The 15,578-nt window shown below is 41.5% G+C and overlaps 1 protein-coding gene across 2 annotated transcripts in view; it reads right to left on the bottom strand.

The window, feature by feature from the left end:
* The window catches only part of GLI3 (GLI family zinc finger 3), a gene marked incomplete at both ends in the record, with an annotated part of 199,930 nt that overhangs the window by 51,552 nt on the left and 132,800 nt on the right, over positions 1–15,578 (bottom strand). For both annotated transcript variants that reach the window (XM_084279716.1, XM_084279717.1), the window contains 2 exons: positions 6,154–6,355; positions 14,467–14,613. In XM_084279716.1, the coding sequence (XP_084135842.1) occupies positions 6,154–6,355; positions 14,467–14,613 (349 nt within the window). The remainder of the gene's footprint in view (positions 1–6,153; positions 6,356–14,466; positions 14,614–15,578) is intronic.

Genomic DNA, 15,578 nt, shown 5'->3' with positions numbered 1-15,578 from the left:
GACACATGTCGATACTGAAGGGGAGTCTGAACTACTCACATGCTGGTTCTAAATTAGCGGAGGCAACTCAGAAGCACTTGCTTGTCTCAAAGCAGAATTCAAGGAAGGAATGAAAATTTGATGAACATGAAGCTCTGGCAAAACAGTGTTAAGACAAACGGGATGGGAAACAGAACCCAGAAAATCACGGTGCATTTGGTCCTCTGCTGGAATATTACTGCATGCAGCAGAGGGGGACTGATTCAGACAGGATCAGTAAAAATGACAATGCAAAAGCTTTCTAAAGAGCAGACTGAAAACAACCATTTGTCTCAGAAAGATGATGAATAAGAGGAGACATAATAAGAATATATAAAATATTGAATAAAGAAGGAAGACCAAGAACACGAGGGCTCCCTGTCTGATAACTACAAGACATTGTTAAATTCAAAAACTGGATAATCTAAATCTGATAAAAGGATACTCTTTGCTTTTTTTATACAATGCATAATTAGACTGTTGGGCTCTCTGCTGGAGATACTTTCACTTTTCTCTGTGACAACCTTACACTTTTCGTGTGTGTATCTTAACTCTGCTTTTATTTTTCTCTTTGCTTTTCTCCCTGTGTTTGCCAAGGCAAACTGGAGAAATGAATACACAGCCACTTGTCTCTAGCCGTAAAGCATTTCAGAGAGGAGAGCACTGTCTAATTATGCAACAAATGCTCTGTACCAGGAGCTTATATGAGAGGAGGAAATCACTGAGGATCCGATACTTGCTTGCGGAAGTACTGGCTGCTGCTGAAGCTCACCCTACAAACCCGGCTGCCTTTTCCGCGCAGTCTGTGTCAAAGTATCCTCACCACCATTCCCTGATGCTGAGCATCAGATCAGCCCAGAGCAAACTGATATGAACCCGAACAGCCAGGATCTGGCTGTAATTAACCATGCTATGTCAATTGCTCCTTCCGGTTCTGATGACATTAGGGAAGTAAGGGCAGAGCCTGGGGGAAAAAAAATAATAAAAAATGCTGCTGTGCTTTCTCAGTTTCTTTTAAACCCTGGCAGAGTCCCCAAAGGGCTCCCACACTCACATGAAACTGAATTTTAACATGCTATGAGACGGATAAGGTGTATTCTCAGTTACATCTGCCTAGAACCAAAGAAAGTCTCCTGTAGTAGGTGGAACTATCCTGATTTAAACACTGTGTAGCTGACAGGGAAATCAGCTCATTTTCTGAAAACTGACTTTGTAAATTTGGTACTGTAGGGCTGCTAAGGGACTAGAAAAATACAGCGGCTCTGAATTTCAGATGACATAGAATACGAAGTCCCAACCTCCCATGTTTATTAAAGACTGGCTAATCTTTTGTAAAGGTTTTGAATCGGTACTCTTAATAACATGGGAAGTGATTACCCCCTCTATACTCACTCTAGGCCATGCTGACTCTCAAAAAGAAGCGGTAGTGAAGTGCAAAGTCTAATAATTGTCACAGGTAGAAGATATAACATTAAGTACATCCTGACAAAAGATTAATAGCAGGGGTGCTGCACTGCAGGACTGAGGCAGGTAACCAAATGAGTAAATGTCAAATGAAGGATTATCCTCATTTGATGCTATTTCATACGCCTCCTTTCTGCATAATCTCTCCCAGCTGAAACCTAAACCAGGTGTTTTCAAATGCACAAAGTAGAAGCTCTACCTGGTGTGCTAAAGGAGATCCACTATTAGCTGTCAGCAGGAGCGACATCTTCTTTTCAAGTATTCAGCCAGTACTCAGGATACAGCATTACGCTGCCAGCTGACAATGACAAAGCGCCCGCCAAGTCAACCCCTATCTGGATTGTGCTAAACTATTATTATTTATTATTCAGACTGCAGCAGTACTCATGTTCAAGGACCAGAGCCCTTCTGTGCTCAGCTCTGTAAAAACAGAGCCCAAAACGTGTCTCCTTTCATTTGATTTAATTCTCAACATCCCACAGTGCTCAGACAGAGGGTCCTATACAGAAAAGCTGTGTGAAGCACGGGATGTCATCTTTCAGCCACAGGATGTACTTTTTTTAGCCAATGCAAAGACCAGCCAGGTCGGGGAGACACTTCTTCAACACAGGCAGCACCTTTGCAAAAACATGTTAAAAGAGCTTTGAGCCTACAAAATCAAACATGCCAGAACTAAAACTGCCTGTACCCTCGTGCGCTCGCTCATTAGCCTTTAATTGTATGACCATGCACCCCTTTTCTATCCTGCAGGGCTTATACCTCATTCAGCACACAAGATGCACAATAGTTTTCAGTGAAAGACTCTGGGTTTTTTTTTACTTTGCCTAGAATATTGCCCATGGGCCTTCCTTCCACTGGATTTAAACCTTCAGTGAATACATAATTACTGATACCCTTCTGAGCTTCTCTACTGTGCTCATCACTGTACAGTCTAAGTGCTTTAATGCTTTCAGCCTCCCTCTGAGGTGAAGAGGAAGGACTCTTGTTTTGCATAGGCATGCAAATCGAAGAGACAAAGCTAAAAAGTGCCACTCATTGCGGTTGCCCACATTGTGGTTGCCCAATTTCAAACATGGACACCTGATCTCCCAGGTTAGTTAACATGACAGCACATGAAATGTTTGAAACAGCTGCCAGAATCTTCAAGCCATGGCTCTGAGTAATCCATCTCCTCTGCAGAATTAAGAGTGGTCAGCTGAGCTTCTAGAAGAGAAACTGCATGAGCCTAGTAGTCACATCTGACTAGTTCAGTGTGTTCAGTATCAGCCTAGGATTGTGTTGCAAGAGCAAAGGTCTGCCCTCCAGGCAGCAAAACAGCCAGGTAAGAGGCTCCCTCCTCATTTACAGCTGTCTGGAACAGGTGAGGCAGGGTCCTGTGGCTCTCACTGATCCTGAGAAGATGTTCAGCAAACAAGGGGCCTGTGAAAAAATACCATGCAATCCTGAAATTAAAGATGGTATTAAAGCACAATCACAAGGGGGCAGTACCTTCATTCTCCTTAATGACCACTTTATGCATGCTGATTTTGCAGCTTCTTCTCTCTTCTAGAGAGATCTTTATGTTGAGTTATATACAAGTGTTTTGTCCCAGATAGCTTAACCTGCACAGTTCCAGGTCTGGCTCCTGTCTCCTCTCAAGACTGCTGTCTTTTTCAAAGGGCTGTTATTGCTGGGCACACAGCTTAGCCTCCACAGGTTTCCCAAGGAGGTACCAGATTAACCAGAGCCTCAGCTGCAGGAAAAGGTCCTCTTTCCTCTCAGTTCCCTGAACTGGAAAAGGCTGAATGCTCAGTCTATTTAACACATGCTAATAGAAACCTCTGGAAGGACTTGGCTGAATGGGACAATTTCTCAAGAACACCAAAGATCATTTCTATAGCATCCAGGCAAGATCCCTCATAAATTTAAGCATCTCTGTGAAAAGGAAGCAAGAGGTCTTTTAAGTTGTGCAGAAAAGTCTCTTCTTCCCTAACTTCATTCTAACAAATTAGTAACTTTGCTGATGCCTCCTGGAAATGCACAGCAGTAGACAGGTATCTGCCATGAAAAATGCTGCCAAGTGCAAACTATTTGAGCTAAGTTAAAAGTTACTGGAAACAAGATCTAAAAGTAAAAAGATTGTGTAATGTTAAGTACAGTTAATGCAACTGACATTGCCCAAAATGCAAATCCTTCCTGTCTCGCACTTCCATTCAGTGGCCTGCTGAACTGCACCATTTTCTTGCAGCAACTCCTATGAGATTTACCTTGAAGTTTCCAACACTTGGGATGTTACACTAAGAAGTTGGGGTTGCAGACAGGATACTAAATGGGATGAACCTACAGTTTGATTCATTACAGCATTTCTTGTGCTGAATGCATTATTTACAAGACAGTGAGTTGCAATAAATTAAGTTTTACTGATAGTCTTGTTGGTGTTTAGTCTTGGAATTTATTAAAGCAATGAAATGTGGCTCAGGTTTAATACCTCGCATCACTGTTTATTTTGGTGCAACTCTTCCATAGACAGGTTTACATGGGAGAAGTTAAAGGGCATCAACAAAGGTGAGTTGCAAAGCTGCAAAAAGAGCCATTTCTCTCTTTCCCTTTCCCTTTCCCTTTCCCTTTCCCTTTCCCTTTCCCTTTCCCTTTCCCTTTCCCTTTCCTTTTCCCTTCTTTCCACTGGGAAGAATGGAGAGGTAAATTTCCAACTTTCTGTGTTTAACATGCATACCCTTATCAAAAAGACAAAAATGTTTAATTCAAAACATTGTGACATTCTGGACTATGTGTGCCTGCAAACTATGAGCAGGAAAAGCTAGAAGATTCAGTCAGCTCAGTCACACAATCCTTGCTTTCTTCAGTGACACAAGTTCACAAGACTCCCTGTTCTACTCCTCAGCATCCTTGCTCAGGCTCTGCCCCTAACTCACTCCAGTTCCACAGCTCTCTTTACTCTGACTCTGGCTTTGCAGGGATGGCCCATAGGTTTGTGATTCTATCTATCAAAAACATACAACAATCATTTCCAGCTGTGGAGGAAGAGGAGGGAAGACTTTCTCCTCTGTAGAGATTACGCCAACTTTCATGCACTATTTGCTTTACCTGAGTTACAAGCTATGGAAAAGGAGATTAGTAACTGAAATGCCATCTCATCTTAATGGCAGTGGGGAGAGTGCACCTCCACACAGTAGATGTATTTAACAGATGTGGTCTCATACTGCTGCCAGCTATCAACATAAATCATATTCCACATTATGGAGCTTCATAATTGGGTCTGTGGTGGCACAGAACACAGAGTGTATTGCAGAGCCATGATATCATACCTGTGAAATACTATGCAGCTATTCAAGTACATCAGAGCTTCAAAGCACGGCTATTTGAAAGAAATGCTTAAAAAATCCCAACAGCACTTACACAAATACTAAATATTTACAGTGCTGTCACGTTCAAAGTTTGGCAGGCTCGTGGTTTCTAACACACCAGTTGCATGCCCCATTTTCTCCAGAACTGCAAACCCCCATAGCCAGGTTTTGAAGCTGTAAGTGTGTCATTTTTACTGAAGTGGCATATTTGAGACTTGCCAAAAATGGGTCTTAGAGATCTCAAGAAACTGCTGTGGAGACTTGCTCCTTTGCCTCATTGCAAATTGAAGGTGAAGGCTGCTTTGAAGCCAGGGGACCAGCAGCACTCTTGCTTGAGTGTCCTGAATGGAAACCCAGGGTGAGGGAAGGGTGAGGGATTTATGTTTATGTGGATGAATGTTTGTCAATATGGGGATAGGCACTTTATATATGTAAATATAAATATATATATTTGGAAGGGTGGGGGATTTTTCTATGGAATAGTAAAAGAGCTTTTTCCAGTTAACATATAGAAATGCTGTAAGTACAAGAATGTTCTTCAGTTTTACTTCCATTTATTCCTGCTGCTTCTCTTCATTTTCATCAACTCCTTTTTCCTGACATTCTTGCTTTTGTTTTCCCTCCCTGTGCCATGCCTTGCTTTCCTTTCCCTTCATAACTTCTGCCCACCTCTTCACTTGCTACTCTGCTATTCTGCCTCCAGAACAACCATTTTTGGCTCTTTTCTTGCACATGCAAGTGAAGCAGCCAAGTGAAAATCACAGCATTTCTAGCAATACTGGGTGATAAACAGTACTTCCTTGGTACCAAAAAAAAAATTACAAAATTTAGCCACAAAAAGTCTAATTTTTCAATATACAATATATTAAAAAAAATTTGAGAGATGAACGCCAAGAAGTTCTAGCCAAACATTTTAATTGAACAGTACCTCGTGTATGTGCTTTATTCCCTGGTGATGTTACTGCAGGAACATTTCAGTGTCCATTATATCTACAGGCAGAAGAACCCAAGTGACTTAAGTCACAAACTTATGCCAATGCCTCCACTCTGGAAAGAGTTTCCTCAACACACATACACACAATGTTACTGCTGCTCCGATGGAGTACTACCGGCACCAGACAGTAATAGGCAAACAAGTCCCTTGTGGTTACTTTCTGAGCAAAGCCAAGGATTTCAAACTCTGAATTAAGCTGCAGTGAATATACATTACAGAACCACACATTCACAAAACAAGACACTTAAAGATGTGAGTATACATTAACATTTGCACGCATGTGTTGGCACATAAATGAGAATATACAATATAGGTAGAAAACGCTATTCTTACCTTATTGCACTTGCAGATAAGTGGCCATAAGAACCACTGGCTGAGGAACTGCTACGAGAATTATTGAGAATTGTGACCAAGGAATTTGGAGATGTCCGTATCATGGTCTGAAGGTCAAAGCTGTGATCAGATAGGGGGGATATGGACAACGTACGCTTTCGGCTTGGTCTAGCTGACAGCCTCGGACTCGGAAACCTGGCGCCTGTTATGTAAACACAAATAATTATCCACTACGGTACTTAATAGCATTTATTTGTTATCAGTGATGGGTAGAGGGAGTCACAAGACACCAACACACTGTGACAAGCCCACTCTCTCCACTTGTGATCTACTGGCTATGATTGAGGAAAATTAGGAAGAAAAATCTATCTTCCTGTGGCTTACCTCAGGGGAGCTCTGTTTATTAATGTGCAAGCAAAATGATAAATTGCTAAACAAAAGGAAAAGACTTTTATGAGTTATCCCTCTCATTTCTGGTGATTTATGAATCTGATGGCTTCTTAGACATTCACATCATTAATTCAACCATGAGCAATGAGACAGTGGTTCAGATCTGGGCTACCAGCAAACCCAAACCTGCATCACTTTAATACACACAGCCAAAGCTAAACTTGTAAAATACAGTGTAGAAATAAAGTGGCAACTTTTTCTTTGTTGACGGTAATTTTGCCTCATTGATACTTGATGCAAAACTGAAAATCAGGATGAAAAAACACTATAAAGGCCAGCTGTACCAACAGAGGTCAAATTGACATTCACAGCATTAGAGTGAGAAACAGAAGGCTTTATTTGAATTTGTCCAAGATCCCATGACATTCTCGTGTTGGAGTGCAGATGGGCACACAATTACTAAATTTCTTTAAAACAGCAGCAAAGAGAAGATAAACATAAATATATCATTTAAATAAATACATATTATAATTCTAAATTTTCTGTGCTGCTTTGAAAATTGCTACCCCTTCTGGTCTGTTTTACCATGCCGTCCCAACTCTCTGCAGTTGAGGTGGAAGATACACCACCTTAAATTACTTCCCTTTATTTAATTATTTTCAATCTCTGTTGATATTGAGGAGGAGAGAATTAAGGAACTGAACTATTTACTTTAAGGGTACTGCAGCTAGTGATCCTGACAGCCAGTCACAAGGGTCTTGGGTTTTATGCCTACTTTACAGCTACTTCTTCCAGAGTCCCCGACATGCTCTGTAACTTGGTGGCAATTCACAGTTGGCCACAAGCCTCCAGTATAGGTCTGTTTTTCCTAATTCTTGCTCAGGTCTTGGTGCCCAGGACCATTTTTCAGCAGGGTATTTACTCTTACATACCTAACATTAACGAGGAGAAGAGCCCAACTGACTCCAATTAGACTCACCTCAAGGACAGAACTGGATTAGAATCTGCTATTATATTTTCCTTACATTGGTTGCCCTCCTCTCTCTGTGTGCTACCCAAGATTTTCATCTGTCCATAAAAGCTACCATTTTATTGCTGCTGGGACTGTGTGATCAGATCTCCATCTATAGTGCTTTCTCCTAATCTGTGCTTAGATCTGCCTCAACTAGCCAACATGGGTGTCAATCCTCTTTGGCATCTGGCCAAAACAGAAGGGGTTTTTTTCCTTCATGCTCTGTCTCTGCAATAGGCCTTAGCTCCTACTGCTCCAGTCTTTCAGTAAATATTCATGCTCTTGATTCATCATTTAAAACTCACCCATAGCCATTTATTCATTTATTTCTTCCTAAAAGCTGCTACATGTTATTTTATGTAATCTGTTTTATCTCCTTTTTATGAGCTTTCTATTGTACTGTGTCTAGTTGCTATTTTATTATTGCTGTGCTTCATGTCTCTCAAAAGACAGAGATCTTTTATTGGTGCTAAAATAAACCCCAACAACGATCAGTAGCTGTAAGAAGTTGCAACTTATTTAATAAGGAAATAGAAGATACATGTCAAGGTAAAACAAAACCAGTAGTACTTTGCACTTAGTTCTTTCCATCCACAGCTCTCCTCTGCTGACTGTTCAGCCAGCGTGAATGAGAACGCCTCTGAAGCCAGTACTGGCAACACAATTTGCCTCACCTGAGGATACAATTCAAGTGTTTTATAGGTGAATAAACTCCATTATCACAGTTTCTGCAAGGGGGTAGCTAAGTACAGGTGTTCCTGGTTAAATAGCAAGTGAAGGGGACAAGGAAGTTAGACATTGGCTGACCAGCAAAACGAGCTATTACTGAAGCAGTGCTACCACAGTACCATGTGGTACTTACCAGCCAGCCTTATGGTGGGCTATGTATGACAGCAACAGTGCGCAGTCATGTGAACATCATTACGAACTCTTGGTTTTCCTCAAACTGATGGGCACAGACCTCCTCATGACAGCAAGAAGGCAGCAGACTGATGCTCAGTGGGAACAAGCATGACACTCCTGATAAGCAAGTGCTTTGGGTTTGCACGGCAAGGTTTTGGTAGCGGGGTGGTTGCAAGGGTGGTTTCTGTGAGAAGCTGCCAGAAGCTTTCCCTAGGCCTGACAAAGTAACCACCAGCTGGCTTCAAGACAGACCTGCTGCTGGTCAAGCCAAGCAGTGCTGGTGGCAAGCGCCTCCAGGATACTTCTTATGGATCTGAAGTCCGGTTTTGAATCTGCACAACTACTTATTTGAGAAATTCATTACAAGCCTGCTAAACATGGACTGATGGCTGCTGATGGTAACTAGAGCGGGAGTGCATAGGTTTTATCAAAAAGGTAGAGATGTTTTAAGAATACTAGCAACTGAGCATCTCTGAAGCTAGACTGGGCAGTAACAGCTGCTTCTGTGATCAGACACCATTTATTGTCTGTGCCACAACCGCACAAGCAGACCCGTCAGTGCTCCAGTCTGCATCTCAGAGATGAACAAGCATTCTCAACTGTTCGAAGCTCCTACAACCTTAGAGAAGCATGGCCGCTCTCAACATATCACATAGGAGGGCAATTAATACTCCCTGTGGTGCCACGCACAGTCTCAAAACCCACAATAACTTCCTTCCTCCTTCTCCTTGCCCTTTCTGGTTTGAGCCTGTCTACTTCACCACTTGCCTAAGTCACACCAAGACTCACGTAAGAGGCTCCTCTCTGATCCACGCTCATTAAACTTCCCCCTTGTCTGCCAGCTGCTGCCAGGACACCCCTGTCCCCGCTCTGCAGGGGACACACCAGATGTGTGGGTGGCAATGGACAAACATGTTCCTTCCAGCTGCGAGGGGCAGAGCCTGGGCTTCAGCCACACATAAAGCAGTCTTGGCCTTACTCTACTCCTTCAGCCAGTGCCTGTTTCTGGCCCCACGTATATCTGGGGATTCAGCAGTCCCCTCCATCTACCTGGGACAAGCCCAGCTCACTAAGGACCAGCAGTCCCCTGTGCAAATGGAATCTTTCTATTCACAGCTGGAGATGACGGCTGAGGCTGGGCAAGAGCTCTACAGCATCTGACCACAGGAGAAGGGGATTCACTTCAAGGGAGGCCATGACTTTCAAAACTGAAAATACAATTAAATGGAATTACTGTTTTTTCAGATCTTTGTGGTTTAATTAGGTTTCACATGCCTAAAGTCTTAAGCATGAGCAGACCACTCATTACGCTGCAGGATGTTTGCTAAACCATTCATTTAGCATAACATCAGTCTTAGTTAGTGTGTTACTATAAAAAGGAACAGATTGCAATTTGTCAGTACCTTTAAATACTAACCCAAACTTTTCAGCCTTGCCCAGGCATTCATTTTAAACACAAACACTGCAATATTTATTTAGCAATTTGAGATGTTCATTAGCTCATAGTATTCTCCCACTGTTCATTGCATTCCTCACCTGATGCTTTAAAACCAAAAAAATGCAGGAGCACCACCTCACCAAAAACCCATTTACCTCTGCACAAGCGTTGGAAAAAACCCATCAAGTTTGGCAAAGTGTGCAAATGGAAGGTGACAGTGAAGATTTGTTTAGGAATGTCACCTTTTTGGAATGAACGTTACAGTAATAACAAGTCAGTGGTTGATAGTGAAGACTTGAATGTGCCAACAAAAAATCCAGCAGGTGTCAGAAGAAAAGATCTTGTTCGTGGGGTGGAGATCAATTCTAAAATAACAGATATCTATCTCCATCATAAATTTCAAAAATGGAATATGCCATCCAGTAAATTTGCCCATGAATTTCATTTCTGAGTTGAAGTTTTTAGCATTGCTTAATCATTTATAGGGCAATCTTCAGACATGTATCATTTATTCCATCCCTTTAATCAAACTTCTTTGAACCTGTCTCAGGCACTAGTTTTCGCTGAAGGCTGTGAATATGGGAAGTTTGACACTTTTAAAAATTAAAGCTCACTCCTTCCTTCCTTCCTTTCTTCCTTCCCTTCCCTCCATGCTTCTTTCCTTTCCTTCCACTCTCCCTCTCCTCCCTCCCTCCTTCCCCCATCTATTTCTTTCTCTTTTTTTCTTTCTCTTCTTTCTTTTCTTTCTGGTTTCTGCTCACACACATATAAACTTTGTTTTCACTTCATGAAAGTCTGTAATAAATTTTGTCTTAGTTTTCAAAATGGTAAATCTGTCATTGGCATGAGGAAAAGGAAACACTCTGCTATTCCAACCTTGTTCTCCAACTGTGAAAACCAGCAATCAATCCCAGTCCAAAGCTTCTCACATCATTGCCTCAAGTCTTCAGGCTGGCTGAATTCTCCACAACAACTTGGTTGCTATCAGTGTCTCCAGTGCCAAAAGGGGTAGGTCAAAAGCCAAAAGGCTCTGAGTTTTTTTTAATTATTTAAGTGTTTATAAGACAGTTTTGGGATGCAGTATGTATCTTTACAGCCCTGAGAAGGAATTTCAGTTGTTGCTACTGTGGTACTGCCAATACCTTCCCCATCTACTTCCCTCCTAGTTACTTTGATGCTGTACTTAAAGGTTATACTTACATCTTACCCTCTGAGATCAAGCAAGAGGGAAAGGCTCGGTCAGGGATTCTGGCCACCAAAACTGCAGAAAAGTTTTATAGCAGCAAAGAGAATTCTGGTTCACTTTTCAATCCACACAGGACAGGATGAGGAAAAATAACAATCAAGTATATAAAATCTTGGCCACCTTCTTCCGCAATTTATGAGACAGTTCACAGACAATGAAGTTCAGAGATTCAAGGAGTCTAATGCTCTTTAGGCAAGATTTAACCTTCTGATTAACGCTTCTCCCACTCATATCACCCCCATTTGAAAATCAGTTTTCTGGCACCACAGAGCAAAATAAGAGGCCCCAAACTGCACAAACCGCATGTAGCATGCTTTTGGGCTTGCTGGTGTTGGAGTTATTATTTGTACTACAGGGAAGGGCAGAGATGCCAAATTACTGTGCTAGATGCTGCATATATGCACAATTAGGAGACAGACTTGCTTCACAAAAGAAAAACAATGTCTTGCTTGTATCTATTTGGTTGTTGTGTGGAATAAATGAGCAGCAGCCTTTGAGTGAATTGAGTCAACTTGCTCAGAATTTGACAGCAGATAATGAGGGAAACTACCAATCTCTATTCTGTTTCCTTTGACAAGTCTGGGCAAAGGCAAAAGAGTACTTTTAAGATCACCATACAGACTCTTAAGAAGAAAGATTCAAACAAACAGCATTGCTTTGCATGGATCACAGTACTTTGTTATTAAATGCAAACATGGGCATTCTTATTGTTGGGGGTGTTTTTATATAAAAAAAAAGTCTTAATATCAGCTTCCTGCTAATTGTTTTGTTCTCGTTTCTAATCTAAAATTCTGACAAAGAAGAAAGGGGTTTTCTTTAGCATGATGAATGATAGGACATTCAGATTCCTACTTAATGACAATTAATTTACTGTATACCCATGCAAGTTAAGATAGTTTTAATTAGTTTTTACAAAGTAAAAGGGTAACTTCATACTCTATTTAGATAAAAGCAGCTATTGCCTGACTAAACACATTCTCATCAAATGCAGAAGGTGAGATGAGTGACCTCACGAGGATTCACTCTTATTTTAATTCTCTATTTACTGTCTAAAAATAACCCATTTGCATAATACTGCTACACAGTTTTTGTATTTAACTCTGCAATAATCCCTAATTGAAAAGTTGCCACTATAATGAATCTCAAATGTGTGATCTTAATTTTTAAAAACAAACATGAAACAAATTAAAGAGTGTGTTTCAAGTATATCGTAGCTAAAGCTGGTGACAACAAATATCTTTATTAATGACAGTGCTTTGGTGCCTTATATGAATGGGCTGAAGTTTTGGGCAAAGGTCAAAAGATTTTCCCTTAAGAAAGAAGTGATAACGTTCTTGGGATGAAAAAGCTGTAAGTCTATGTAGATTCCAACATACACAATCTTTACTCACATATGAAGGTCTTTTCCACAAAGCCATTATTTGTATTGAGTATTGCTATGTCTCCTGTTTCTGTTATGTTTTCTAGCATATCTGGGTATCTGTCTTTCACAGGCTGAATAGGAAGTCAAGTCTGCATCCAAACCTGTGGCTTGGAACTGCTACCTACGCGCATTCAGAGATTCTCTCCTAACAGGAACCAAAACCATCACAAGTATATAATATCCCTTTATGTCAGGGAAGTCATGTCCACTCGTACTGACTGGGGATTTGCCCTTGCAACTGGAACACAGCAACATTAGAATCATAGAATCGTAGGGTTTGGAAGGGACCTTGAGAGACCATCGGGTCCAACCCCCCTGCCAAAGCAGCTCCCTAGTTCATACTGTACAGATAGGCATCCAGATGGGTCTTGAATATCTCCAGAGAAGGAGACTCCACCACCTCCCTGGGCAGCCTGTCCCAGGGCTCTGTCGCCCTCACTGTGAAAAAGTTCTTCCACATGTTGGTGTGGAACTTCCTGTGCTCCAACTTGCAGCCATTGCCCCTTGTCCTGTCTCTACAGACCACTGAAAAGGGACTGGCCATTCCCCCCTGCATCCCAACTATGTATAAGAGAGACTCCATTCTGCAAGGTCTCCCTAGTCCTCCCAAAATCTAAATCAGGAAGTATCATAGTCTTTAGCTTTCAAGCACTGAGGCCTGCACGTTAATTTCTGGTTTAAGTCCAGACTACTTCTGTGGCTTTATGATCTTTGTCAAATGGGTTCAAGGTATGTTATGTTACTGTAAAATCACTAGGCACACTAGCAGTGCAGTGAGAGACTGATAACAGAAACTGAATTTTAAAAAATCCTTCACTATCAAGGTAAGAGAATGAAAAAAGTTTCCCTGCCCAGTTCCACAACAATTTGTCTTTTCTGCTCCTTGTAAAAATTTTTGGTCAATCAACAACTTCACACTCCCAGGCACGTGTTCTGCTGCAGCGGTAGCTATCTATATTCTCATGCGTTCCAGAGGTGAATCTCCCAACTCCCACACTCCTTGGGAGAAGCAGCTATGGCAAGCAGTCAGCAGTGGGCAAGAAAAAAACTGCTTGCTAACAAAGATTTGGAAGAGCTGTGGGACAACATGGTGGTCTAATGCTATTGTACTGCTCTGTACTACCCAGCAAGAATCAACAGTCACCACCTTTTTGTGTCACCACCGTTTATTTCCCTTGTTGGAAGGCACAGAGTACATTGCAAAAAGCATGTAAGCATCTTAAGAGTACGGGAGAGTGCTCTGCATAATCCTTTCTGGCTGATCAAAAGTAGTGGCAGTGAACAGTTTGGAATGGGGTGCTCTCTTTTCCTCCTTCCCCAGAGAAAGTGACACAAGATTAGAGGTCTGAAAGATGCCGAAGTGGGTAACGAAGGCTCTTAATATTCAGGGAAACTAAGTTATGATGGCTGAGAATTCAGCAAACTGCTTCATCTTAGAAGTGGTCTCAATGTCTACCAGTATATGATACACAACTTGTAAGCATGGATATCACTCTCCGAAAGGGAGAGGAACATGCTCTCCTAGTAGAAAAACAGATGTAAACCTTTTACTAAGAGGAAGTTCATCAACGAAATAGTCACGCTAACAATGAAAGCGAGTTACTGACTGTGAATAGAAAAGGACATTTTCAAAAGCACTCAGGCCCTGCTGGAAATAAAATTTATCACTTGTTTTCAAGGATCATTCCTGTTCCTCTCCCTACTTATTTTCAAAGTTTACTTTCAGACTTGACATAACCCTTGTACATTTGGCAACCAACGCTTTGGCCCTCCAGCCTCATGAGGAGGCTTGCGTTGACTCCCACTTCTCTGTCAGCGCGGAGGCCCTTAGGGTCAGCCCAGACACAACCCACGTGGTTCCCTTTGCGGGACTGTCTATATTTCTAGAAGACATCACTTACTGTCCATGGCATGAAGATATTCCATATGAAGAGCGCCGGCTCCAGCAGTGGCAGCCGAAGGAATGATGTCTGCATACGGGCTGCGCTGGCCTGCCAACAGAGCCATCTGATGATAATATTCAGCTGGACTGACGCCAGCATGTGGAGCTAAAAACACAACATAAAAAGGACTGTTAATGACGTAAGATAAATGAGAAGGAAAGTTTTATCACACTGCTGGTTTCTCTGGCTATTAAAACAGCTTGTTTATTTTTTAATGTAATGCAACATCTGCAGTATGCCCCCACCAGTCAATATATTTCAACCAATGATACCGCAAAGACACCATTCAAAAAACTGCAAGGCATAAAATATTAATGAGCTTGGTGATCTCATATTTTATTATATTTATTAGTAAGTGACTCAAAAAGTGACAGGCTGACAGCAGGGGAAACCAGTATGATTTATTTAGTGACATAAAAAAGCAGGAAAACCTTTCTGGAGCTTAATTCCCATTTACCTCATCCCTGGCCTGAAGGACTACATCTCTAAAGTAACACCACAGCTGAACTTCCACAAGCATTCAAGTTTCTAGAGTCTCTGTTTGGAAGACCAGAAAATTTTCACTCACAATGTCAGTTTGTGTGTAAGTTTAGGAGTAAATAAGGACAAAGCATGTTTTCAGGAAAACCCCTGGTTTCCCATGAACAACACGGGCAACTTTTTTGGAGGACAGACTGAAGTCAATTAATATAGTCATCCCATCTTTCAAAGTTCCTACCTAAGTGTACTTGACACATTCTGTTTTCAGAGTCAAAACCATAGACTGGATAGGCTCTACATCCTGTCAATGAGCTTATGAGTGATGTAGTCCTCTGATAATGACTTCTATTAACCTTTCTCTCCTGCAAAAATAACATGCAAACTTACTCTTCCCCCTGAGGCTTCAAGCATGCCATCAACAAACAGGCAACTCAGGACAAACATAAGAATCCACATAATGTTAGTATCATCTTATCTCATATCAGGCTTCAAATGCTACAGTAAGTAAAAGGTCATTACATGGGCTTGTGTGAGAAGTACTCATAAAATATGCTGTGCTCCATCTCCTTGATCCTTACTTTGACTTGCTA

This window comes from Gallinula chloropus (genome assembly GCF_964237585.1).
Source record: "Gallinula chloropus genome assembly, chromosome: 2".
Lineage (NCBI taxonomy): Eukaryota > Metazoa > Chordata > Aves > Gruiformes > Rallidae > Gallinula > Gallinula chloropus.
The sequence above is the reverse complement of the archived record's forward strand: the minus strand, read 5'-3'. Positions and strand labels throughout refer to the sequence as shown.